At 37.3% G+C, this 26534-nt stretch overlaps 4 protein-coding genes across 6 annotated transcripts in view; 2 read left to right on the top strand and 2 right to left on the bottom strand.

The window, feature by feature from the left end:
* The window catches only part of LOC127415314 (stromelysin-3-like), a 39007-nt gene extending 31769 nt beyond the window's left edge, over nt 1–7238 (top strand). The window contains exons 7-8 of the mRNA XM_051654024.1: nt 2722–2985; nt 4572–7238. Coding sequence (XP_051509984.1) covers nt 2722–2985; nt 4572–4690 — 383 coding nt within the window. The 3' untranslated portion in view covers nt 4691–7238. The remainder of the gene's footprint in view (nt 1–2721; nt 2986–4571) is intronic.
* A 144-nt stretch (nt 7239–7382) lies between these two features.
* On the top strand, nt 7383–12192 carry LOC127414998 (derlin-2-like). The gene is made up of 7 exons (XM_051653433.1): nt 7383–7695; nt 8658–8723; nt 8827–8900; nt 9065–9158; nt 9654–9849; nt 11049–11139; nt 11233–12192. Exons 1-7 carry the CDS (start codon nt 7606–7608, stop codon nt 11387–11389), a joined length of 768 nt encoding a protein of 255 aa, XP_051509393.1. The 5' UTR covers nt 7383–7605; the 3' UTR covers nt 11390–12192.
* Nucleotides 12193–12391: 199 nt separating this feature from the next.
* Nucleotides 12392–17795, bottom strand: LOC127414996 (SWI/SNF-related matrix-associated actin-dependent regulator of chromatin subfamily B member 1-A-like). The gene is made up of 9 exons (XM_051653432.1): nt 17498–17795; nt 17036–17147; nt 16812–16941; nt 16488–16625; nt 16159–16286; nt 15870–16036; nt 14364–14554; nt 13623–13754; nt 12392–13423 (listed from the first exon to the last, which is right to left on the bottom strand). The coding sequence occupies exons 1-9, from the start codon at nt 17579–17581 to the stop codon at nt 13384–13386; spliced, it is 1122 nt and encodes a 373-aa protein (XP_051509392.1). The 5' UTR covers nt 17582–17795; the 3' UTR covers nt 12392–13383.
* A 1669-nt stretch (nt 17796–19464) lies between these two features.
* LOC127415079 (ral guanine nucleotide dissociation stimulator-like) overlaps nt 19465–26534 on the bottom strand; it is a 30638-nt gene continuing 23568 nt past the window's right edge. For all 3 annotated transcript variants that reach the window (XM_051653623.1, XM_051653622.1, XM_051653621.1), the window contains exons 9-17: nt 25528–25605; nt 25248–25334; nt 25077–25109; nt 24792–24913; nt 24426–24696; nt 22379–22453; nt 22008–22280; nt 21790–21904; nt 19465–21429 (exon numbers count right to left, since the gene is read on the bottom strand). In XM_051653623.1, coding sequence (XP_051509583.1) covers nt 21254–21429; nt 21790–21904; nt 22008–22280; nt 22379–22453; nt 24426–24696; nt 24792–24913; nt 25077–25109; nt 25248–25334; nt 25528–25605 — 1230 coding nt within the window. In that variant the 3' untranslated portion in view covers nt 19465–21253. The remainder of the gene's footprint in view (nt 21430–21789; nt 21905–22007; nt 22281–22378; nt 22454–24425; nt 24697–24791; nt 24914–25076; nt 25110–25247; nt 25335–25527; nt 25606–26534) is intronic.

The raw sequence follows: 26534 nt of genomic DNA on the forward strand, positions 1-26534 counted from the left end.
TCAATGTATCCCAACTTTTATACTCAAACCTTTTTTGAAGACTCTGAATCAACACATCACCTATTTTATTTGGAATAAAGAACCAGTTAGAATCTGCAGGGAAATACTCCAGAAACCAAAGCTTTCAGGTGGACTTGCGCTTCCTAATTTCCTATTTTACTACTGGGCAGCAAATATACACTGCACTTTATATTGAATCCAGAGTAATTTTGGGCTCAGTGACTTGGTCCCAGCTTGGGTCAGTATTGAAGAGATTTCTTGCACCCCTGCCTCACCAGCTATGTGGTCCTCTTACTGCCGTCTCTCGCTGTTCTTGCGGTATCCCATTGTCCGGCAATCGTTACAAATCTGGTCTCAATTCTGGGCCCATTTCTGCCTTCAAAGTTTGCCAGTCATTTCACCCATGTATGTTCCTCCCCTCACTGAATGACAAAGCATTTAATACTTGGCAGAGAGCAGGGATATCAGTTGTCAATGATATCTATATGGATAATATTTTCCCCAGTTTTTCTCAGTTGACACAAAAATTCCCCCTTTCTAAAGTACATTTCTTGAGATATTTGCAGCTACGGAACTTTTGTTAAAAATACATTCCTTAACTTTCCAAATCTTCCCCCAAAATCCCATCTAGATCAAATCCTTGAGGTAGGCTTAGATAAAAGGGGTATAATATATTCTCAATACAGGCTAATTTCCTCCATTTCCACTCCTGCCCTCACCTTTATAAAACAACAGTGGGAGTTAGACTTCCAGCTCACATTTGAAGGTGAGACTGGGAACTAGATCCTGTTCCGTTTCCATACTTCTTCTATTTGTGCGCGGCACAGTCTTATCCAATTAAAATGTACTTATCGTATTTACTAGACAAAAGTTAGACTGGCAAAAATCAAGCTTGGCATTGATCCTCTGTGTGATCGTTGCCATCAGGCCCCTGCAGACTTAATACATATGTTTTGGCTATACCCATCCATAGCTTCTTTTTGTCTACCAATCTTTAATTGTTTCTCATTAGTTACAAAGAAGCAGACTGAACCTTGCCCTCTGGTTGCACTTTTCGGACTTCCTCCAAACGTTTTTGGCTTGCCTGGTCGTTTACAAACGCATTTGCTTTCTCTACATTATTAGCAATAAGATGCATACTCAGGGGTGGACTGGCCATAGGGAGAACCGGGACTTTTCCTGGTGGGCCGACCGCGAAATGGGCCAAACGGGCCACAAAACAGCGGCGCGGTATGCTGAAGCTGGCCGCGACATGCACCTAACCCTCCACCCCACTCATCAACTTTTGGGCTGGTTTTTATTTAAAATCCAGGGCCTATTTCTCTTCCCAGTCCGTCCCTGTGCATACTCCTGCTATGGAAACAGAATTCCCCTCCGTCATTTGATGACTGACTATGAGATGTAATGAGTTTCATTCATTTGGAAAAGATTAGGTATACTATAAAGGGCGACACTGGTATATTTTTTGAGACCTGGGACCCTTTTATTACCTTTTTTTCCAGAATATATCTCACCATCTCACAGGACCTGAAGTGGGAGACCCACACTGACTCAGTGGGAAAAGGCCCAGCAGAGGTTGTACTTCCTTCGTCAGCTGAGGAAATCCAACCTGCCACAGGCACTGCTGATACGGTTTTACTCAGCAGTCATTGAGTCTGTCCTCTGCACTTCAATAACTGTGTGGTTTGGTTCAGCTACGAAATCAGACATCAGAAGACTACAAAGGACAGTTCGGACTGCTGAGAGGATTATTGGTTGCCCCCTGCCCACCCTTCAAGAACTATACACTTTCAGAGTGAGGAAAAAGGCTGGAAAAATCACTCTGGACCCCACTCACCCTGCCCACTACCTTTTTGAACTGTTGCCTTCTGACCGACGTTTCAGAGCTCTGAGCACCAGAACCATCAGGCACAGGAACAGTTTTTTCCCTCAGGCTATCCATCTCATGAAAAACTAAATTGCCACATTGAGCAATAACTATGTGCAATACACAGTTTAGTCTTTTTTTATATTTATCCAACACATCCAACCTCTTCTGCCATTTCATTCCTCTGAAAAAACAAAACAAATAACATTTGCACTGTACATAACTGATTTGTATAAGATTTGCACTACCCATGTGTATGTGTGTATGTATGTACAGTATGAGTGTGTCTGTACTATGTGTATAATTAGTTTAATTTTTTTGTTTTTTATTATTATCTATGTCTTGCTGCTGTTTTTGTATTGTTTTTGTATTGTTATACACTGGAAGCTCCTGTCACCAAGACAAATTCCTTGTATGTGTAAGCATACTTGGCGATAAAGCTGATTCTGATTCTGATTCTGATGTCATCCTACACATTTATGTGTCATCATGACTGTGGTTTGAGTCATTTTCTTTCTGTGTAGGTATTTGTGCACATATGTGCATGCATGCATGTGTCTATGCCTATGTATGTGAATACATGTATTTGTATGGTTTTGTATGTCGGTGTGTATATGTGTATGCACGTACTGTATACTGTATATTCTATTTTTATTTGTGCTCTACATTACTTATCTTATTTATAAATTCAAATGAAACAACATATATCTTGCGCATGTTTCACACAACACTGGATTTTGCAGATCAGCAACAAAGAATGTGTCATGCTTAAATGTAATATAGAGATGCTTACACAGAATGAAAACAGTACATTAATGCAGTCAACTCACTCTTTTCCTTGTATCCTCTGTAAGGTTCCAAGTACTGGGTGTTTGATGCAGAGCACAAGATAAATGGACCAGACTCTCTGCAGACTCTAGGTCTTCCTATCACACACATTCAGGCATCACTGCGCTTAAAGGAGCACCACGGCCACCAAACATACTTCTTCAAGTCAGGAAGATACTGGCGTTTAGATTCCCAAGAGAATAGAGTGGACACTACCGTCTCACGCAGCATGCAGCAGGACTGGTGGGGTATTCCTGAAGAGATTGATGCTGCCTTCCAGGATGCCAATGGTAATGCACATATATGTATTTCTGCTTTTTGCTATTATTTAATTGTGTAATTGCTACACTAATATGACCTAACATATGTGGATATCCAAACACCACACCTATGTGCTTGTTGAACATTAAAGGCCCCTGTATACTTCATATGAAATCGAAGAACAAACGGGTGTGACGCCATTTAGGACAAATTTGGTAAAAAAAAAAAAAATTTTGTGTTTGTTTCGGTGTTTTTTTTTTTCGGTGGTTCTTAACAGCTCGCCTGGGCAAACTTTGAGGAAAACATCTTACCGGCAGCTAAACACCTGCTTACTGCCATTAGTCCACGTCATCGGAAGGTGTGACCTTGACAGCTAATTCCCGCTCACAACCTTCAGTCAGTCAAGATCAGTCAACATGAACACATCGGTGTGCAGTTATTAGCGAGCTGGTGCAAATGTACCTACATCTGTGCAATTGTTTACAATCGAGACATTTTCCAAGATCATGTCATACGATTTTTTTGTTTTATTAGTCTACAAAAGGAATCATATCTACATAAATACTCAAATACATTCACTCATTTGCAGTGAAAGCCATTCACACATCTGGCCAAAGTAAGATATATATCATCATTCTTTTGTCTGTATTCTCCCCATTAACACTCTTTTATACATCCCGCTTTGCAGTAGTATCAGTGCCATCATAAATTACAATAACAGAGTGTAATCAGCACATATAATGGCCACGTATAGCGTGTTAGTGTATTAGCATCATGAATTCAGAATATAAACAAGACAAATTAAACATTATTTACTGCATATAGAGTATATTACTTTAAATCATCAAACAACTTTTTAACTGACCTCATTCGAATTCTACTCATAGAATGAGGCATAAAGTAATTGATAACACATTTTAATGTCACATTAGTGTCTTGAGCGTCCTCATATTTAAATGTAATTCTAAACGCCTCCCACAGCGGTGTGGCGGGTATCTGAATGTTCGCAAACAGTAAGTATACCTTTGCTCGACTGTTTTGAACTTCTTTTTACCCCTGAACGAAGAACAAAGAAGAACAGAAGTATACAGAAGTATATCGAGGCCTTGCATGCCAATGGTTTTAAACCTCACAGCTTCTACTTTTCTGGGAATGGAAACATGGCTGCAGGAATTTGCTTCCATTTAGACATAAGCATCAGTGAGGCCTGGCACTGATTTTGGGCGATTTGACCTGACTTGCATTTCATCCCAAAGGTGTTCAATGGTGTTCAGGTCTGGGCTTTGTGTAGGCCAGTCAAGTTCTTCCATACTCGACTCAGTAATCCATTTCTTAATCGACCTCACTTTGTGCACAGGGACACTGTCTTGCTGGAAAAGAATAGGGCCCTCCTTAAACTGTTCCCTCTAAATTGGAAGCACAAAGTTCACTAGAATGTCATTATATGCATTAAGATCTGCCTTCACTGGAATTAAGAGGCCTGGACAAACCCATTAAATAGAAGGGGGTGTCCACATACTTTGGGCTGTTTAATGTATGTACGTACATTCTTGAAATGAATGCAAACAAAGTTTCCATTTGAGATCATTTTTATTTTTAACTGTATACTCCACAGGTTATGCTGTCTTTATCAGCCGCCGACAGTACTGGAAGTTTGACCCAGTTCAGCGCAAGGTTCTGGAAGGTTACCCGCGCTATGTTGGAGCAGACTTCTTTGGATGTAGCATGCCATAAACTCTCAGGAAACTTAATTGTCTCTTGCACCATGCTGCCATCCTCTCTGGTCTGAAGCATTCAGTGTAAATTTCTCTAACTGATCGTTGGGTTGATCAGCTGGCCTTATACAAACTTGCATGAACATCTACTTTTTTTATTCATGATGATTGATGACCCACTGTATGATGTAACATACACTGTGAAAATGTTTAATCATGCTAAATTAATCAGAAAATTAGGTTACACCAATGAAAATAATTTTTATGGTTTGTAGGTGACTACTTTTTTCATTGTAAGTTCTTGCTCCCAAGGCATTTATAATCCTTCTATCTTAAAAATGTCTGATTAATCAATTTTCTTCTCAGGAAATCTTGCACATCTGAGCTTTATGAACCAAGAGCAGCTATGTCTGTATTTTTTATTATCAAACTTCCACCATGTCAAGAGACATCAATACTCTGTTAAGTTGAAAAAAGGGTGCTAAAACTTTTGTAATCAGGGATTTTTGCATTAGTTGCAATGTCCGAAACTTATATTCGTAGCTTTTACATTTCTCTGCAAGTTGTACTGTAATTTAAATACAGGCGTAAATCAGTTGATTGTAGCATGTTAGTTGCATCTGATGCCCTTTCTCCCATTTATTTACTGTATAGTTTGTATTGATTAGTAACACTAAGAAAAACTTATTTAGAAATCTCTCACATCCAATAGGGGAGAGATGTTTTGTGTTTGGATATGTTCTTTTAGGAACACAAATTTTTGACACTTGACACAACTTGTTTATGATGTTGATTCACACTGTATGTTTGACTAATGTACACTCAAAAAATATTTTAGCCAATTTTTAAAATTTGCATATTTCAATTTCATAATAAATCTCCATCAACTGAATTTTGTAATATTTTACAAAATTAAATTAATAAAACTTAAAATATATATTTTTTAATTTTATTTTATTAAAAGAATATTCTGGGTTCAATACAATTAAGCTCAATCAACAGCATTTGTGGCATAAAGTTGATTACCACAAAAATAGATTGAGACTAGTACCTCCTTTTCTTTAAAAAAAAAGCACAAATCTGGGATCTAGTGAGGCAATGGAAGTAAATGGGGCCAATAAGTCAACTTTTAAATACTTATTGTTTCAAAAGTTCTGTTCCATGCACGTTTAGAGAGAATCGTTGTACACACACACACACACACAAAAAGCCTAGTCGTTGTTCTGGCGGCCATACGTATCATCAGTTATTTCAGGTGGGCATACGCAAAATCCTAAGAAAGATAGGTGGGCATACGGTGTATGCCTGCGTATGCCCTAGGCTACACTACTGCTATAAACCCTCCATAAATTGACCCCATTCACTTCCATTGTAAATGCCTCACTGTAACCTTGATCTTTGCTTTTTATTTTTTACGAAAAGGAGGGATGAGTCAAAATAATTTTTTGTGGTAATCAACATTATGTCACAAATGCTGTCGATTGAGCTGAACTTACATTAAATCTCGAATATTCCTTTAAATATTACTCAATTAAATTTTGTTATACATTTTTTTTGAGTGTACAAACAGAAAAACTGTCACTTCTCAGTGCAGGACACTGATAATATTTTAACCCTAATTTAACTCTCTTTCATTCTCAGTTTTATGGTGCTTTATTAACACAACACATTTTTTTCGATTTGTATTGCCAAAGTATTTTCAGCATAATAGATATATTAAAAATGTAAATTAATAACATATAAATTATATGGAAGCCCTGAACTGCAAGGTGAAATAATTATTTTCACAAGGTGAAATTTTTTTTTAGGTGCCTTAATGCCTTTCTGAGCCTATGTCCTACTTTTTTTCCTCAGGCAAAATTATTGTTATTATTATTATTATTATTATTATTATTATTATTATTATGTATTTCTTTCACTGAATTACAAATCTCAAATATTTCAAAAAGAGAAATAAAAAGTTTTACTGAAAAATCAGGGAAAGAGAGAAAAAAAAATTTGAAAAGAAAATCAAAGAAAGAAAATTTTGCCTGAGGAAAAAAAAAATGTAGGACATAGGCTCAGGAAGGCACTAAGACACCTAAAAAAATTATTTTTATATAGTGATTTTTTTTTTCTCTTTATCTTGTGGTTCAGGGCTTCCGTAAAATTAAGAGGATAAAAAAAGAAGAAAAGAAAAATACACAGTGTAATTAGTGTAATTGAAATAAAGATAAAAGGAATGACATTAAGTTATAAAAATAAAACTACAAATAAATGGTAGATATAATAGAAAATAATAGAAGAGCAATTGTCAAAATTGGACACAAGTTAAGTGATGAAGACACAGACTCAAGTCAGATCTTTCTCTCTCTCACACCACATTTTTTAATAAATCATATGCAATCATTTCAATTGATAGACTTTGACTATCTTTTTCTCACAACTTACATGTTTATTAGTCGCTATAGTTAAAAAAAAGTTTTTTATGCTACTTCAGTTTCTTCTGCTTTACATATTTACTGTGTAAATACTTTTTCATGAAATGTGCGCTGTATTTTGCTACAATTAAAATACTTTCAGACACATTACTTGTCCTAAATCTTCTGTGAAACACTCATTTACAGTTAATACATTAGGTGATAATAAGTTACATGACGTCAGTTGAACCGTGCAATCTCATTGGTCCACGGGTGAACGAGAGTATTTTGCTTATATCCACGTGGAGGTGCTGAAGCAACTGATGAAGCTTGAAAGCCTATATTCTTATGTTCAAACGCAAGTATGAACAATCAATTATAATCGAGGCCGAAGCGTGGACATGGATCTCATGAGACATAAAAGCCACCCCCATTTAACCGACTGATCGTCGGTCAGCGTCAGTGTTTTTTTAAAAGTCATGTGGGTTAACTGACCATACGGATACACTCGTAGGTGAAAGTTTATACAGACATCATGGCACACAGCGTCACCCAGGAGTACATGCAGATTCCAGCCGTCACTCGAGCATACACGACTGCATGCGTCCTGACAACTGCTGCTGTGGTAAGCAACCTATTTATATATATTGCAAGAGGTCTGATATCTATATACGTCTGAAGACCCAGGCAGTACTATAAATATAGTGTCACATGGGTCAGCATGTCAAGTTTTTGACATCAGTTTGATGCATTGAACAATTTTGATGATCTTCCCTACATTCAAGATTCAGTTTCAGGGTCATGTCCATGAACTTGTTTTTCCAACATCAAGATTTTATATTAAAATATATAAAAAAGTATAAGGCATAAAGTGTATATTATAGGTTCTGTAACTGGTCACTATTTCTCTAGCCATGTGACATTCATTTTTAAAAGTGCAAATACAAATTCCATGTTGTCTCAATATGAAGTCATGAATGCTGAATAATGATAATAATTATACAACAATATACAAAGACCCACTTTATATTATGTGTCTTTAACTACTATATTCTTAAGCATTTGATACAGTGTACTTATTATGTACATACGCGTTGTTGCATTGTATATAGATTTAAAGTACCTGCATTTCAATACACCTGTAGTTACACTGTTAACCTTACCCCTAAACATAACCCTAACCATAACCCCTAATCCTAAACGTTCCTCAAACTCAGTAGCAGCAAATGTGAATCTTGTGAGAATTTTGCAGAACAACATGTAGTTACACAATAAGTACATTGTATTGTATGTATTTTAATGCTAGTACGTATTAGTTAAAGGCATCTAATATAAAGTGGGACCTTATACAATAAATACAACACCTAGAATATATAAATATACAACATATACAAAAATTAGAATGTTTTTTTTTAGATTTAAGAGAATGTTAGACAGAGTACAACATGTCACACTACAGGATGCTGCCGTCACTGTTAAACATTTCATGTGAACTGGAAAAGAGGAAATGTTAAAAAGAGGCAAGTTTTTTCATGAGCACCAGAAAAGCTCAATGTAACTTACATAAGTTTGTTTTGTGATCTACAGCAGCTGGAGTTCATCACACCTTTTCAACTCTATTTTAACCCTGGCCTGATATTAAAGAGATATCAGGTTAGTTCTTAAATATCATGGTTTATGAAACACAAGTGTTTTAAGTATAGGAACAGTATGTATTATTGTTTTAATGTTCATGTCGGTTTCTTCTCTTTTGTAGGTATGGCGACTGATCACAAATTTCTTGTTTTTTGGACCTCTTGGATTCAGCTTCTTGTTCAACATGATTTTTCTGTATCCCTTTTAAAATGTCGCTCCATTGGCTTTACAGATGGGTTTCACTCACACACAAACACCTTCACACAGTTTCACAGTGTATTTGCTTTGCATAACTAATATTTGGCTCCTGTGCAGCTGTGTGCTGTAGGTCATCTGTGTTTGCATCCTTGACTGAGCAGATATCGTTACTGCCGAATGCTGGAGGAAGGCTCCTTCCGTGGCCGAACGGCAGACTTTGTCTACATGTTCCTGTTTGGTGGTGCACTTATGACTGTATCCTTCAGCATTCATCACACTAAGAAAAGCTAAGCATCTCTTTAGCAAAGTGTTAGCATGTAGTTTGGTTCATATCCTTGCAAGATCTTTTCTGCAAGATCTCATATAGATTTTAAATGATGTATGTATGTGACGAGGAGGAGGGCGTGATAAAGGGCAGCTGGAGACCACGGTTCGAGAGAGAGATAGAGACGCATTCGGCCGTGTTGCATATATGTCTGTGTTTGTTTACGTTTGTTTTAAGTTGAGTTTCTCGTTAAAACTTTGTTTACTGTTCAGCCGGTTCCCGCCACCTCCTTGCCCATCCATGAACTGTTACAATGTATTACTGTAAGTATGTACTCCACATGACCATTCAATTAAGAACTGTGTTATATCTTCTACAGGTTTATAAAAACTTGTTTATATCTAGGTTTTAAGAGGCTTTTCTCAGTAGCTGTGTTTCTTTTTCAGTATTTTATCTTTTAAATTCTTTAACTCTAATATCTGCAGCTCTTTGGTCTATTTGCCAACCTGTTCTTTTTAGGACAGGCCTTCACTATCATGCTGGTGTATGTGTGGAGTAGAAGAAACCCTTACATTCACATGAACTTCTTTGGTCTGCTCAACTTCCAGGCCCCGTTCCTTCCCTGGGTGCTCATGGGATTCTCGCTGTTACTCGGCAATTCCATTGTTATTGATCTCCTGGGTATGTGAACTTTTCTCCTGAGACACCCATGTAAAAGAGGTGACTTTGCATCTCAACACATCACCTTTTGAATTCTATATGCTGTGCAGGATTTTGATAATGACTGCATAAGCATAACATTCCTAGATGGCTCCAAAGAAGAACTTGAAGTACCCAGGCTGCAAGGAAAAAAGTTTTGTTTGTTTTTAAGAGGGCCAGATTTGCCTGCTGCTTTCCTAAACTAATTGAGGGTCATCTAGTTTCCCACGGTCATGGAAAACCTAGAAAGAGTTGGGCACTTTTGAATTGTGATTTCTAGGCCATGGAAATTAAAATATCATTAAAAAACCATGGAAATAAGTCATGGAAATTTCTATATATACATCTTTCTAGTCATGCTCCGCTCTAAAATGTTTCACTGGCTAGAAATTGCTAATTGTGTTTGCAAATCGTGATAAAATGTTAAATCCTATAAAAGTCCAAATGAAAAACCCTGCAGTCATGCCAAAGAATAATGCTGACCTGATCTTAAAAGTCTTTGCAACATTTAAAGGGATAGCTCACCCAAAAATGGAAATTCTCTCATCATTTATTCACCCTCATGCCATCCCAGATGTGTATGACTGACTTTTCTTCTGCAGAACACAAATTAAGTTTTTTTAGAAACATATCTCAGCTCTGTAGGTCCATACAATGCAAGAACCATAATTTTGACACTCCAAAAAGCACATAAAGGCAGCTTAAAAGTAATCCACACGATTCGAGTGGTTATATCCATATCTTCAGAAATGATATGATAGGTGTGGTTGTGAAAGAGATCAATATTTAAGTCAATTTTTGCTAGAAATTCTTCTCCCTGCCCAGTAGGGGGCGTATGCATGAAGAATGTGAATCAGTTAAAGTGGAGATTGACTGAGCAGGGAGGAGAAATTATTGTAAAAATTGACTAAAACATTGATCTGTTTCTCCCCACACACTTATCAAATCGCTTCTGAAGACATTGATTTAACCACTGGAGTCATATGGATTTTTTTTGCTGACCTATGTGATTTTTGGAGCTTCAAATTTTTGGCATCCATACACTTGCATTGTAAGGACCAATAGAGCTGAGATATTCTTCTCAAAATCTTCATTTGTGTTCTGCTGAAGAAAGAAAGGTTTTTGTGAACTACTCCTTTAATGAACTGATATCTATATTTATTTGTATTGTTTTGATTTAGGTATTGGTGTAGGACATATCTACTACTTCCTGGAGGATGTATTTCCTAACCAGCCAGGAGGAAGAAAGCTTCTTGCCACTCCTGGAATTTTGTGAGTATGAACATGAATATTTGAATTATTTCTTGACTTTTTATCATGTTTGGCTTTGATACTCAAACAGAAGTGTTCGTTGATATTCTGCAGTCGAGCTCTATTTGACGCACCTCAAGAAGATCCAAATTATGCCCCCCTTTCAGAAGATCAGAATGGGTTGTCCTGGAATGGGCGAGAAGGAGAGGGAGAAGATACCGTTCATGGTCAAGATGAAGGTCAAGGTCCAAATGAGGAAGATCATCAATGAGAAGAAATCTAGAAGGATTCAGTACCAATTTTTTCTATGGACAGCAATAAATCTTGCCTTGCTTTTAATATCCTCCTTATTTTAGTTGGGGGAGTTTATGTCTGAATGTTCTTTATAGGGATAGCTCACCCATTTACTTACCCTCATGCCATCCCAAATGTGTATGACTTTCTTTCTTCTTCTATTTCAGCTCTGTTGGTCCTCACAATGCAAGTAAATGGTGACCAGGACTTTGAAGGTCCAGAAAGCACATAAAGGCAGCATTATAATCCGTGTCTTCAGATAAAATATGATGTGTGGGTGAGAAACAGATCAATATTTAAATTATTTTTTACTATAAACCTCCACTTTCACTTTTACGTTCGTCATGTTTTTGGCGATTCACATTCTTTGTGCATATCGCCACCAACTGGGCAGGGAGGAGAACTATAGTAAAAAAGGACTTAAATATTGATCTGTTTCTCACCCACACCTATCATATCACTTCTGAAGACATGGATTTAACCACTAGAGTCGTATGGATTCTTTTATTCTGAGTTTATGTGCTTTTGGAGCTTCAAAGTTCTGGTCACCGTTCACGTGCAATGTGAGAACCTACAGAGCTGAAATATTCTTCTAAATATCTTCGTTTGTGTTCTGCAGAAGAAAGAAAGTCATTTGCATCTGGGATGGAATGAGGGTGAGTAAATGATGAGAGAATTTTCATTTTTGGGTGAACTATTCCTTTAAAACACTCCTTATTAAAGGGAAGGCGCTTTAGTCTATGGCCATCAGTTGCACTGTGCATCCTGGAAGGACAGCCACATTGTATCCAAGACTATGGCAATAAGGATTTTACTTTTGGCCGCCTTAGTGCCTTTGTGTAATTTTGCATCCAGTGCCATGCACATCACAAACAAGTGTTCCTTTGTTATTTTGTTCTGGAAGAACAATACCATTGTTTTAGTTTGCACCACATGGTTTTAAACAATCATTTGTTTTCTTAACTTCTTTATAATGATTTACAAAGCAATGATGGCTGTATAATGTTAGCAATGGAGTTGAAAACCTCAAACTATAATCCATAATTTTTAAGGGTATGATTGTAGGGATTGTGTACTCCACAAGAGGTTATTTTCTTGGGTTACAATACAGTGGCATATCACAGTTCAGGAATAGTACTGAACACATTGAGCAGTGATCTGAAATGCCAAATTAAACAGCAGACTATGCATTTCCAGGCTCATGGCATTTTGTTAGCACAGCACCATGGCAAAATACAAAATGCTTTGTGTGTCGAAATGGATAAGGTAAATTGTTTGGATGTTTGCTCTCCGGAAAGACTGCAATTTGCCTAAACAAACAACACAATGGATACATTTGCAAGAAGCTTCTTGAGAAACTTTTGCTCTGAATATAAATACAAAAACTTTTAGGCTTTTGTTGTATGAGCTTTACTTACTGGTGGTTTGCACTATATTTCAGTATTAAAAATGGAAACATGGGACATCATGGGTCACCTCTAAAGCACATTTTGCTTCCAAGTAAGACACTTCACCCCAGAGGTTGCCTCATACTGTCCTTGCGACTTTTGAACAAAAAGCACTCCAAAATAACAGGCAAAAAAATTAGAAAATTCTTATCGTAATCATTTTATTTAAAAGTACATTGTTTAAAAATTGGCATCTATACACAAACACAAAACAAGACAAATAAAGATACCATAAAATACTCTCAACATTTCAAAACAGACACCATCTGTGTCTGAGCGGACAGATATTGGATAGAGGGAAAGGTCACAACACAGGGCTTTTGACTAGGCCAGACTGGAGCAGACATTACTTAAGTTTACAATAAATTACAAGTTGCTCAACTTTAAACTCTGATCTGGGGGGACTGGAAATCTTCAGGACTGGCCAATGGAATGTCTAAATGTCAGTAATGCTGGGTCGTAGCTCTATTGGTGTTTCATCTGCTCTTTAGGTTTCCTTAATTGTGGGAAGGTGCCCTTATCTTCACCATGCTGGGGCTGTGTTTGCAAGTCTCCTCATCCGCCTGAAACAGATACACAAAACAGTTTTATCTTTAACGGAGAGTCTTTGAAACTTAGCAATACATGTAGTGCTTTAAAATAAAAGTTTAACCACAAAAAGAAAATTCTGTCATCATTTACATTCCCTCATGAATTTCAGTTGTGGGTGATTTTACTGCTGCAAAAGGGGCAAACAAGCCTGGTCTGTATCTAATAAGATACCTTGTGTTTCTGTCCTGGTCCCTGATCTTCTTCTCCATCTCAGCATCGGTCAGTGTCTCTAGCAGTGGACACCACTGATCAGCATCACCTGTGTTTCTGATGGCAATCTCCACTGTGGGGAGAGGGTTCTCGCTATAAAGAAACAAAGCACAGTTAAGGAGATATCAGCATTTCAGCTCCAATTTGACTTTACTTAAAAAAAATAAATAAAAAAAAGTCTGGCATGATAAACATGACAGATCTAGTTCAACATCAGGCATTACTAATTAGAATGCTCAGAAGGCAGCATGCCCTCCATCAGAGAAACACAGAGGAAAAACAACCCTTCTGATGAGTTTTGTAATGTCCCAGACATTAGAGGAAGTCTGAGATGATGTCCAACTTGAAGAAAGTTTACATTGGTTTGAAAGTTCAAGCTAAGAACACTTCACTATTCTTTTTATGACACAAGTGGAACACCTATGCTTCAATGAGTCTAACTCACAAAATAGATTGAGAGTATTTGGGGCCCTTTCCTAGATAGTTTTGAAGAAGCTTAAATTCTGTAAATATTCCACTTTAAAAGTCATACACTTTTTTGATGTATTCATAATTTCGAAACATGCACAGTGCCAGCCAAATTTCACCTCAAATTTTCTTATGCTGATACTGCTTTAAAAGGATTTCTTGACACATCACGCTCAGCCAGGACTGTGAAACAGCATTTTTGATCATGATTTGACTATGTATGGTCATCCGTACCTGAAAGCATATGTCCTCTGATGCCAGCTTAGCTGGCCTCGAATGCTATATGCGATAGTGGTGACAAACTCTCCTCCCAGCCCCAGCTCAGAGCACAGCTTCAGTGCAAATTTCTCAGGTGAGTTCTCCTTCTCAGACATGTCCCATTCAAACTGATCCACAAGAGATATGTTCCCAACATGTATGTTTAACTACCGGGTTAAAGACAAAAGCAATGAAACACTTAGAAGGTTATCGTTATCTATTTTCCTGCAACCCCACATCTTGCCTTTTAATGTCTACAGTGAATGAGTTCCCAATGTAAATTTAAGATTCAAACATTGAAAATCCTGGAATTCAAGTTTTATAATTTGCAAACTTCACAACAAAGAAACAACATAATGTAAAATAAATGTCCTTGCTTCCATTGAAGCACTCAACAATATTTTAAATATGCTGGGATACCATGAATATAAACTGTTCAAAACTGTTAAGGCAAAAAAGGAGAACACAGCATCTTAAAACATTTATGTACATTTTTCAATATTTTTTAACTTAACTAATTATATCATCAGTATAATATTTAGTGAAAATTAGAAAAATATGACATTATAAAAATGCAAAATAAAAGCTTTTTTTCATAGTGAACTCTAATTTTGAACCCCTTTATGTATTTAAAGGAATAGTTCACCCAAAAATGAAAATTCTCTCATCATTTACTCTCACTTATGCCATCCCAGATGTGTATGACTTTCTTTCTTCTGCTGAACACAAACTTTTAGAAGAATATGTCAGCTATGTTGGTCCATACAATGCAAGTGAATGGTGGCCAGAACATTGAAGCTCCAAAAAGCACATAAAGGCAGCATAAAAGTAATCCACTTGACTCCAGTAGTTAAATCCATGTCTTCAGAAGTGATATGACAGGTGTGGGTGAGAAACAGATCAATATTTAGTTCAATATATTTTTACTATAAATTCTCCTCACTGCTCAGTAGGTGGCGATATGCACAAATCATGCAAATCGCCAAAAACAAAAGAAGAAGAAAGTGAAAGTGGAGATTTATAGTAAGAAAGGACTTAAATATTGATCTGTTTCTCACCCTCAACTATCATATCGCTGAAGAAATGGATTTAACCACTGGAGTCATATGGACTACTTTTATGCTGGCTTTATGTGATTTTCACATGTATTATATGGACATACAGAGCAGAAAAATTCTTCTAAAAATCTTTGTTTGTGATCAGCAGAAGAAAGAAATCATACACATCTGTGATGGCATGAGGGTGAGAAAATGAGAGAATTTTTATTTTTGGGTGAACTTTAATAAGAACTTTCACATTTATCATTAAAAGTTTGTATCTTATTTACAATCTTATATTTTCACACAACGCACCAGGAGGTCTAAATAACTGATTATTGGGGAGGACTCATAGATCTGTTAGATTTACAGCTGGAATTTCTGGAATCATACTGTTTTGATAATCAAGTGTTGGATTTCATATTAAATGACTTGTATGTAGTACCTTGATAATCACTCTCTGGTCCATCTGCTCATCCAGTATGCTGTCTGTGGGGTAGGACTCTATCTGCTGTCTGATTGCCGAGGCAATGGCAGGAACAAATGTCAGCGGACTCAGGTCCAGGTCATCACACAATATTTCTGCAAACATCTCTGGAGTCATAAGTTTCTCTTTTGGGACAGGAGAGAAAAGGGAAAAAAAAGCAGAGTTCAGGGTGTGTGCATGTTTTACTGTGAGACTGTTAGTATTAAAAAAAGTTAACTTTTATGGAAGTGTGTAAGGGACAGTTTACCATTCATGTTCCATGTGAAAGCATCCCGCAGCTTCTGCCCGTCAATCTCCATGTCCAGTCGGATGGGAACCAGGATCTCAGACTGGGTGGCATTCTCATGGATGACAGCAGGATCATGATCATCAAAGCTGTACATTACAGAGCCAAGGACGATTACAACACAACAAGAAAATGAAACCAGCAAAGATTATGAGTCAGAGGCTTTTTAGTTTATCCTTATCTTTAAAGTCAAATCCAGGAAAGAGTTCTATTCTTAGTCGGTTACGTTTTTTGTCTGTGATGCTGAACTCAACAATATCATATCATGAGCCATGGAAAGATAAAATCACCAGAGGGGGAAGGTCCTCTTTTTGTCACGACCCATACGGTTGCGGTTGATTGTGGTGGAGCAAGGAACAGCATCTAGGTGATGGGAACTGTTGGGAAGAGTGGGCACCCACTGACTGTTTCTCTTGGCTTTCTGTTCCCTGTGAAGAAAACCAAATAAAAAAATCTGACATTGAGGTATTACAGGCAAAGTGATGATCAAAATCTATATATTTATAATACATTTTACTGTCACAGTTTTAATTATGACCCTCTGAGCATGACTTGACATTCGTGAACATTTGTGGCTCTACGTTTTGAATATCAAAAAGTTTGAAATGGTTTACCTGAGATAGGCTGGGGGCTCAGTGCTGATCGACACAGCCTTGTACTTCTCATCATGTCCCTCAAATATCTCCTCGACTTCTGAGGCCTTCAGCAGTGTCACACTGGTGGCTAAAGTGGTGTAACCGTGATCTAACACACAAAAAAATTGCTTATACTGTAAGATAGTGCCATTCTGAGATTGCTTACTTTGAACCCTTGATACAGTCCTTTATGCAACACTCACCGTGAGATGATGCGACGATCTTCTTTCTTTCTTCTACTGTCGCTAGTCTTCTCGAGAGTGATGGGTAGCGCTTATATAAAGACCCTCTGAACATACGCAAGTAATTTCCCACCTAAACACACAAACGTAAGATGTATTTTAAGGATACCCTTCATGCACTCTGCATGATAGGTGAGTGCATTGGATTGCCATCTACCTCTGATAAACTAGTATTGTGTTGTGTCTAATACAACTTCACAACAAATGTCAAAACTGCTCTTGATATGTCGTCTAAAATAGCCAGAACTGATTGAGATGAAGGAATAATCAAGAAAAGCCACCAACTCCAGTTATCAATCTAATTCCAAACGAAAACAATCTTAGCTAGCTAGATGACTTATTTGGTAACGAATACATTACAGTATATGTTACATTAAACAAGTGTAATCCTCACAGAAGTGATCACTGTGTTTAATTACTAACCTCTGACCCAATCATGTAGAATTCTCCATCCTCATCCAGCTGGAATTTAATGGGTTTCTGTCCGTATGTTTTGCTTAACGCCATATTGAACGTTAGCTCGATTCGGTTCCTGTGAACCTGCGCACTTGCGCTCAGCCAGATTGAATTTGGCGCAGGAAAAATGACGTAACCTATGTATGTGGTTCCAGAGATTTTTTATTTAAGTAATTAACAACCTCCGCGGCTCTATCACAGGAGAGTCTCTGATAACGCTCAACTAGCGTGTTACGACAGTAAGTCGCCGTTCTTCTTCTTTGGATTTATTGGCGGTTGGCAATCCAGCTTAGGTGCATTTCCGCCACCTACTGGGATGGAGTGTGAGGCATTGAAGGAGGAAATAAAAAGATGGAAAAGATGGAAAACACCTATCTTAAAATCTAATTGTTTAATCTGAATATCATATTATTCCCGAAGGACTTGATGTTATATTCTTCTAATCAGACCTGTTGTCTCTAGGTAATCTATAAAGCCTTAGTCACTTTTGAATTGTTATTCAGTAAGTTCTGTAATGTTAAACTATATATCCCTTTGAATATGGCTTTAACATCTTCTCTGAGCTGAGATCTTTCTTTGTAATAACCTATGCATTCTAATAGAACGTGTTCAACAGTTAGCAAGTCGCCGTTTGCGGATACCATACAAATAAACGAGGAGAGCCGTAAACTGACACCTACCTGTCGCAAAATTGTCCGTTTCTTCTCTTATAAAACAGCAATTTTATCGTAGTAAACTCCACACATAGTTCACTCCAAAAGTATCGTTTAGTGTAAAACATGTAGAAGATGAGCGGACATGCGGTCAGTTCGTTAAACAATGAGCTGTTTCCTCATTAATTCAGTTTATTCAGCACACTGAAGCATCTCCTCCATAGACATCCATTACCTATTGACTCCTCGCCCATAGAATTTCTAATGGCCTGCCGCGTTAGACTATTTCATGCTAAGCTTGCAGGTGAAGGGCTCTGGTGTTCTCTCACCTAAAAAAATGAATCGAATGTTTGTTTTAGCACTCTCATTTGTTTTAGCAATGTTTTAGCACAATGGTTCTCAACCTTTTTGACTCCAAGGCCCCCCACTGTCCAAGACTATATTTTAAGGACCCCTCACCTGAAACTAGACGTGTCTGATTAAAATAATTAATCATGAATCATTTTTTTATTCAAAAAGTTTCAGAAAGAGTCTGTTTATAATTTGTGGGCATACATCTTAGCATTTTAATTAAGTTGGTTTATTGTAATTATTTCCATGTTTCTTATTTTAAATTTATTTTAAGTCAACTTGAGGCCCCCTTGGAAGTGTGCTGAGGCCCCCAGTGGGTCCCGGCCCCCTGGTTGAGAACCACTGCTTTAGCATTCTCAACAAAAACATTATATATCATTCTTGGTGCTGTTCCCATCTGAGCTATGTAAAAGTACAAGACACCAGTTGGCACTGCATTATCATTCTTCAGTCGACTTCATACTACTCAGACATGTTTTGTAAATTCTGTTCTATGGTTTGTGTGCAGCTGTATTGTGTTTTTTGTTGTTCATATCGCTGGTGATCCAGTTGAAGTGAAACAAAGCAGTTTCTCGCTTGAACGCTCCATATCGTGCATGCAGTGTAACTACTGCTCTTGTGCACTCATGAACGCGCACAGGAGATCAGCGATCTGTGAGCATTTTCACTAAATAACACACTAGATTTCAGTTTGTTTCTCATCAAACCTTATCGTAGCCTTCAAAACAAGGCATGAGTCGCATACAATAATTTGTTAGACAAATAAATTATACTTGTGTCCTTTCGATGCTTGAAGAGGCGGTCACCATAAACTGCCATTTTATGACATCACTAAGCACAACATTTCTTTCAAAGAAAAAGAAGGAAAGTCATATGGGATTATAACAACACAGTGGTGAGTAAACAATGACAACATTTTCATTATTGAGTGAACTATCCCTTTAATTCTGAACAGTTACAGGTCTCTGCGATGTGAATATACATGCAATTGGCTTGTTTAGGTGAAAACACAGAAACATCAAGTACTGTGCATACCCACATTTATTTGTTATAAGTTCTTAAAAAATGTAGTGCTTTTTTTTAATACAAATGTACATTTTCATGTATTTTTACAACAGTAAAACAATTATAAATAAAACAATTACAAACATATAAATAAATAAGCATGGGGCAATTCCACAAACTGGACCTTAACATTCAAACTTGGACATTTAAATTCAGAGTTAGATTCAGGCATACAAAAGGTAAAAAAAAAAAAAAAAGGAGACAAAACAAAATATAAATTGAAGTCTGGATATGGGACGCATCGAAGGCTGCAGGCAGTAATGTTTCACTTCATTTTTGTAGATTCCTGACAGCATGTTTGCCAAAGTGATAGTCATTAGTAGTAATTTAACATTGGAATCACTAGTGGCATTTATTTTCCCCATGCACTTGAACTTTTTGAATCATAAATTAAACAAAATCTATATATTTTCCAGTTTAGTTATATAGTTGGCAAAGCGCCAACACGTGGTGTAATTCTTTCAGCTTATTAAGATATAAATCCATCTCTGTCATATTTCTAATTAAAGTGCATGCACACACGTCTGAGTAAACATGCCTTAAAATCTCTATTGATGGGAACAAAATCCCCTCAATTTTTCTGCACATCATACTGAGGCCATTTGGTCAGAAAGCACTCGTGGGTTTAAATCACAATGCAAACAGGCTTAGCAGGGTGAAGCCACATTCACAGTGTTTGGTACAAAAAAGGAACGCCAGTATAGTTAACGGAGGCCATGCACATCACGAAACACAGAAAAACCATCTGCAAAAAGAAATAATAAAGGCTTTGGCATAGACTTGGGTGACAGGACTGCCTCCATCACAGTGTTTGCATTCTACAGTATATTAATTAATAAGCGTTAGTAATGTTATTTATGATATATAAATCCTGGACTTCTGACCTGTCATCTCCTCATGCTCAAATGTGACTTTGTGACACCATGAAGGAAAACAGTAGTCACTCAGCAGTCAAAAGAGAATCCTACAGTCTTAAGTGAACTGATTGTAGCATTAGAGGTGAGTTTCAGGCTGTAATCAGTGTCGTCTCCAGGAAAAACAGGTAGCATTGACAAGCAAATTGGCATCAGCAATAACAACGGTCAGAACAGCCATAAAAACAACAAAAACCAAACAAAAGACTATACACTTTACAGATTTTTACTGTCCATGTAATACTGTCGCTATAGCAAAAGCAGCCCTAAAATCGGAGAGACAGTGATGACATTTTGAGTCCAAAAAGAGAGCCTGTTTCAAGATGAATCAAATGAAAGTCCTTGTTTGAAATTAAAAGGACCAAAACTGACGTGGAAGTGCAGCAACTGTCCAAACTGCTCTCCACAAATGTCTCCCTTTAAGTAAAGGACCATTCTAAAGTGCTTCAAATGTTTTCATTTACTGTGCTCATGCACGAATGTCTGCATTTGGTAAGGAAAATATTTATCACACACAGTGTGGCTCTTATGTGCAGTCTTAAGGCCAACGTTGTGAGAACCACAGTGGTCTTGTGTCTGTCGCATATTCCATTGGGACAGAAAACACAGGGATAGGTTCTTGTAGCAAACAAGCAGCAATCTGAATGCAACAATCCATAATTCACTAGATGAAAGACCCAGATAATACTGCAGTGGGGCTAATAAAGTGACTCTTGATAATCTCCAAAATGCAAACAGCTTCAAAAGAAACCCTTGGATATTTTAAACCCTTTCTGCTTCATGCGTGGTAGAGTTAGGCTCGGGGAGCTCTTGGAGCAGCAGGTTTTGGGAGCACCACGCTTCCTCAGCAGGAAGTCATAGTCGGCCGTTGAGTTCATGGCGTAGAAAACGTTTCCATTATCTGGGATTCTAAGTTCTGTGGGGTGAATTGGAACAAAAATCAAAATGTGAAATGCCAATATTCTTCATTTGAAATTAAAACCCCATTAAATTAAAATTAAAGTTGTGTGGCTTTTAGTCCATGTCTGTTAGCTTTGAGGCCATCTATGCTAGTGTACTGCTAAAAGTTGAGTACAATTTTAGCATATATAGTCATTTAAAATTTACAGTCTCTTCTTGAAAATGGACCAAAAATATTGATGATTCATCAATAAAGGCTAAAGGCTATTGGCTAATAAAAATAAGATGATCCCTCCAATATGTCCCACGTCGATAGAGCTTGAACTTGAACTTGAATTAAACCCGTAATATTCCTTTACATTTTCAGGCTCCTTACCTTTATGCTTTGAGACTCTCTGGTATAGTTCATAGTCTTCTGACTTCTCATTGTCCAGGTTGTGCTTGGAAATGGCTTTCCTAATGACACCGGGTGTTTTGTCCTGGCTTGTCACCTGAAATACATGGTGATTTGTATATGAAGATTAACTAACTATACAAAGTACATTTCTCATCTTGCTGCAAGAGTGTCTTTCACATCACATGTCTCTCACTCACCAGGATGCTCTTGTACATGATGCCGTTGTCCGCATCAAGGCTAACTCTAATGATGCAGCAGTCGTTCGCCTGCTGGTTGTACAGAGGCAGGGAGACAGAGGAGTTGTCAGAGACACCAGAGACAGAACGCTTGTGAAAGTGGAAGGCCTGCCCAGTGGAGGTGGAGACTAAAGACGACGAAGAGGAAGAGGACGTGGAACTGCTGGAGCCAGACTCCAGTCCCAAGCCTGTTCCAGAGGCCTCCAAAGATAAAGGGCTGGATGACTCCCAGAGCTGGAAAATAAATAAAAATTATATGAGTTTAAAACTCATTATAATCAAGAATAACAATACAGACAAAATGACAAAAGATGGTTTGAAAGTGCAAATACCTTGGAGGAGGAATCAGACATTTGCTCCCCTGCATCTGAGGTTGATCCAGAATGCTTCAAAGTTGGTGTGGATGTCTGGAGATAGTTCAAGTTAATACAGTGTGTATAGTCATTGTGTTTATTATGAGCCAACAAATAACAACTGCTAAATTTCTAGGTGTTTACAGGGTGGTATCAGTCTGCTGACACCAGGCTAAATACAGCTGCACATTCCTAAAGGCCTGTTCACGCCAAGAGCGAATATTAACTGTGAACATGACTTTGAAGCAATGCATTCATATAGACCTTTTCACATTTAGTCTGACAACAGAACAATTTTTGTTCTGGAGAGTAGGTACAACAAACTCACTATATCACTGCATTAAAGAAATTTGTATTATCAAATGGGTTGTATTTTGCTTTAAGCAAACAAAATCTGTTCCATCAAATGAGTTGTTTATTGCATTAAAGCATGGGAATGACCAGAGTGCTTTTTTTTTTGTGTTTCTTTTAATACGAATAAACCTTTCGTCTGCGATTTGTTTGACTTTTCATTTTTGGTGTGAACAGACCTTTAAGGAAAACTTCACCCAAAAATGAGAATTCTGTCATAAATTACTCACCCTCATGTCATTTCAAACCTGTATGACTTTCTTTCTTAAGTGGAACACAAAATGAAAAATCCTGGGCTGTCTATTTAATAAATGAGCAGTTGACAGTGACTCATTTCAAAGCTTAAAAATGCACCCAAAAGTATTGAAGTAGGCATATGCGGCTTGTGCATCATATTTCTGAAGGCAAGCATTAGGTTTTTGGTAAGAATCAACCCGAAAATCTTGACGTCCGTTGCACGTTGATGAGAGCTATGCAAGTTCTCACTATTAACTGCCATTCTATTGAATAGATGATTGGGATATTATAAGAATGTCATAAAATATCAATATTTCGATTATTGATTGGCACGTTATTTTATCAATATATTTTTGAGGCATCGATATATTAAAATGAACATTTAAATTAGAAGCCTAATTTGCATGCTTTCCAATTCACTCAATTGGCCTTCTGTTTAATAGTGTGGCGTAATAGTGTTGGGAGACCACAAGAGGGTGATATAACATTTACTGAAGCCGGGTCTTGGGTAGGAAAAGCACCGGTATCACACACAGAGGACGAGCTGATTCGGCGCAGCAGAAGTCAGTCCAAAGTTACAAAATTTTTTGTACTTCTACAAGAATGAACAAAGTGAGGTTGATGAGTTTGCAGGTCAGCGTATGAAACTGGTGTAACTGCGCAAACTGAATGATTATAAATGGTGATGTTTATTATGCAATTTCTCTCTATGTAGCCTTGAATAGGTTACTGAATACTTGTAAATGAAAACACATTGTGTTGGCTATATGAAAGATACATATGCACAATATATCATCCAGTGATGGCTAGAGTAAATAATCTTTGTCCTTTGATAATGATTCGGGTCGAATTTAATGGAAAACTATGTGAGTTGCACTCCGTGGCACTGCAGAATTTTGAGGCTGAGTGTTGGCAATGCGTGCGTACCTTTGTGGAAAATAACTGTTAAAAATTTTAGAACGCACCATGTTGTGCGACCCGCTTTAATTTACCCTGGCACTCACACTTTACCAAAGTTGTGTTGAGAAATATGCTTGAAAAGACAAAAAATATTGGGCAACAGGCAGCCCTATTTAAATCTGAAAAAATAAATCCATATATATATATATATATATATATATATATATATATATATATATATATATATATATATATATATATATATGGATAATCATTGGGAAAATCTTCAGATTATCGATGTGTGAAAAAGGCATAAATCCCAAGCCTAGGATATTCATTAACATCTTTCCTTTTGTGTTCCACATGTGAAAGAAAGTCATACGAGTTTGGAAGAACATGAGGGTTAGTAAATAAATTATGGTCGAATTTTCATTTTTGGGGGAACTATTCCTTTAACACTTGCCACATGGCCTGAACTAAGTCTGCAAACATAGGTATTGTAAAACTACTGGGACTGTAAAAAACAACATGGCCTTACCTTTTGATTTCCTGATTCTGGGGAGTTCAGTAGACTGAGGGTCATCTCCTCCGCATCTGAGCCGCTGGATCCAGCTGAGGTAAGGCTGAGGGAATCCGCCAAGTCTTTGAAACTGTCTTTGAACTGGCTTAACCTTGCCTGCTCAAAAGACTTTGAGTGAGAAGTCCCTGTGCTGCTGTAACCCGACTCCTCGCTCATGCGTTTGATGATGCCGCCATTCTTCTTGCACACTGAGTCAGATGGAGGCTCGATCTCACAGGACAGAGAGTAGCTGAAAAGGCAAATATATCATAGATATTACATTTCTTTCTTTTTTTGTCTTTCTATCATTCTCTCTCTCTCTCTCTCTCTGTTTCTCTCTCTCACCTCTCTATGTCTGTAAGTTTCTCCACTCTCTTGAACCAATCAGTGAAGCGCTGGTTTCTGGTGAAGTTGTAGGAATTGCAGGTCAGCTGCAGTAACTTGATCTGAGCAATCACTTCAAACTCCTACACAAACAGACAAAACGTTTTCAAGATATTTTAATATTTTAAAATAATACTTTTTAAAACAATAGTAATATATTTCTGTATTGTTTTATTTATTGTTACTGTAAAACACTTTTCCTAAAAAAGACCATTTCTGATTAAATGTCTGTACACAAGGACTCACCTTCCTTCTCTTCTCAAAGTTGATCAGCCCAACCTGACAAAAAAAATAAATAGAATTATACATAAAAATAAGATTCTAAATAAATACAATTTTTAACAATAAAAAAGATACATTCTAACTGCTAGAATAATGCAAAGGTCCATTTCTTCTTCTGATCTCAGTACAACTCACCTCGAGATGATCTTTCATAGCGGTATCTAACATGACGAGGTCAGTGAGGAATGTGCCAAGGTACGGAATAGTTCCTTGCACGACACCCTAAACAGCAGGGAGAAGATGAGAGACATAAATAAATTTACAGTTCATATCTGCATTCAGGAAAATATAGAAGTGGTTTTAAAAAAACCTGAATACTACATTATCCATTCTTATCACAAGAGGGCACTGTTGCTTAAAATATGTTGTGTTAACCTGCCAAGATGAAGTTTACTGACAATTCTTGTGTACATACCATGTCTCTCTGCTGCTGCTGTCTTCTCTGAGCTCCTTTGTGGTTAACTTCAACAATTGCTGATTTAGAGGTGCCCTCCTGTGGAGATATCAGTTTCAAGTCAACTTGTGAGTTGAATTAAAAAAAAAAAAAATGGAAAGAGCAGATGTCTTGCATTGACATAGTTCAGTAAAAGAATTTAAGCAGCAGAATAACTTTAGGGCAGATAAGGCTGTCAAAGCGGAATTCTAAGATTGCACCATCATGACATACCATGACGCAAAATGTAAAGAAGACTTTGACAGAATGGTGTTTAGAGATAGTGCTGGCCAACACCCTGGGGAAGCCTTTTGGTACTAAGGAGGGGTTGTTATCTGGCCAAACATAAGGTTTATGACATCATTGCAGGGATTCCCTTGTAATGAATAGCTCCAACTGCACTAATGGGGTGGTACAAAACTATTTATCTACTTCAGCACACATACCATACATGCCCTCCATGTGCAATGTAAAGGAAAAAGCTTTCATCAAGTATGGTTTCTTTCTATCAAGTTCATCTTTTTTCCAGGTAGGTTTCAAAAGAACCGAGTTTCCACGACACAGATTTCTAGATAACATCAAAACAATTGAATCTATTTTTAATCCTCATACTTTCTGAGTCACATTTATGTCAAAACACATCCGGTTGCCACAACAACAAAAAATCTAGAGTCACTTAAAGTAACTAAAGAGTATCTTTATGTATCTGCCCATTGAACTTCTCATTCAAGCTATCATAAAATAAATTTAAACGTTGATTTATAAAACCGATAGTTCCGACTTCCAACTGATTGGATGAACCACGTTCTAAGCCGTTGTAAAATTCTGATAAACGCACACTTGTGATTATTGCATTAAGTTGCTGCATTGCTTGGCAAATGTAAAATTCCAACATTTAGGCAAATGGTCTTGAAAGCGTTAACCCCAGGTCATTCTAAACCCAGGGAAATCAGAATCCTGGATTATCCTGTTTCATGTTTCACACTGTT

This window comes from Myxocyprinus asiaticus, chromosome 24 (assembly GCF_019703515.2).
Source record: "Myxocyprinus asiaticus isolate MX2 ecotype Aquarium Trade chromosome 24, UBuf_Myxa_2, whole genome shotgun sequence".
Taxonomy (NCBI): Eukaryota; Metazoa; Chordata; class Actinopteri; order Cypriniformes; family Catostomidae; genus Myxocyprinus; species Myxocyprinus asiaticus.

Coding starts and splice junctions, on each gene's coding strand:
- LOC127414996 (XM_051653432.1), bottom strand. CDS start 17,581: ATGGCGTTAAGCAAAACATACGGACAGAAACCCATTAAATTCCAGCTG. Junction 17,148..17,497: donor TCTACATGATTGGGTCAGAG/GTTAGTAATTAA, acceptor TTGTGTGTTTAG/GTGGGAAATTACTTGCGTAT. Junction 16,626..16,811: donor GAGCCCCCAGCCTATCTCAG/GTAAACCATTTC, acceptor TTTTCTTCACAG/GGAACAGAAAGCCAAGAGAA.
- LOC127414998 (XM_051653433.1), top strand. CDS start 7,606: ATGGCACACAGCGTCACCCAGGAGTACATGCAGATTCCAGCCGTCACT. Junction 7,696..8,657: donor TCCTGACAACTGCTGCTGTG/GTAAGCAACCTA, acceptor TGTGATCTACAG/CAGCTGGAGTTCATCACACC. Junction 9,850..11,048: donor CATTGTTATTGATCTCCTGG/GTATGTGAACTT, acceptor GTTTTGATTTAG/GTATTGGTGTAGGACATATC.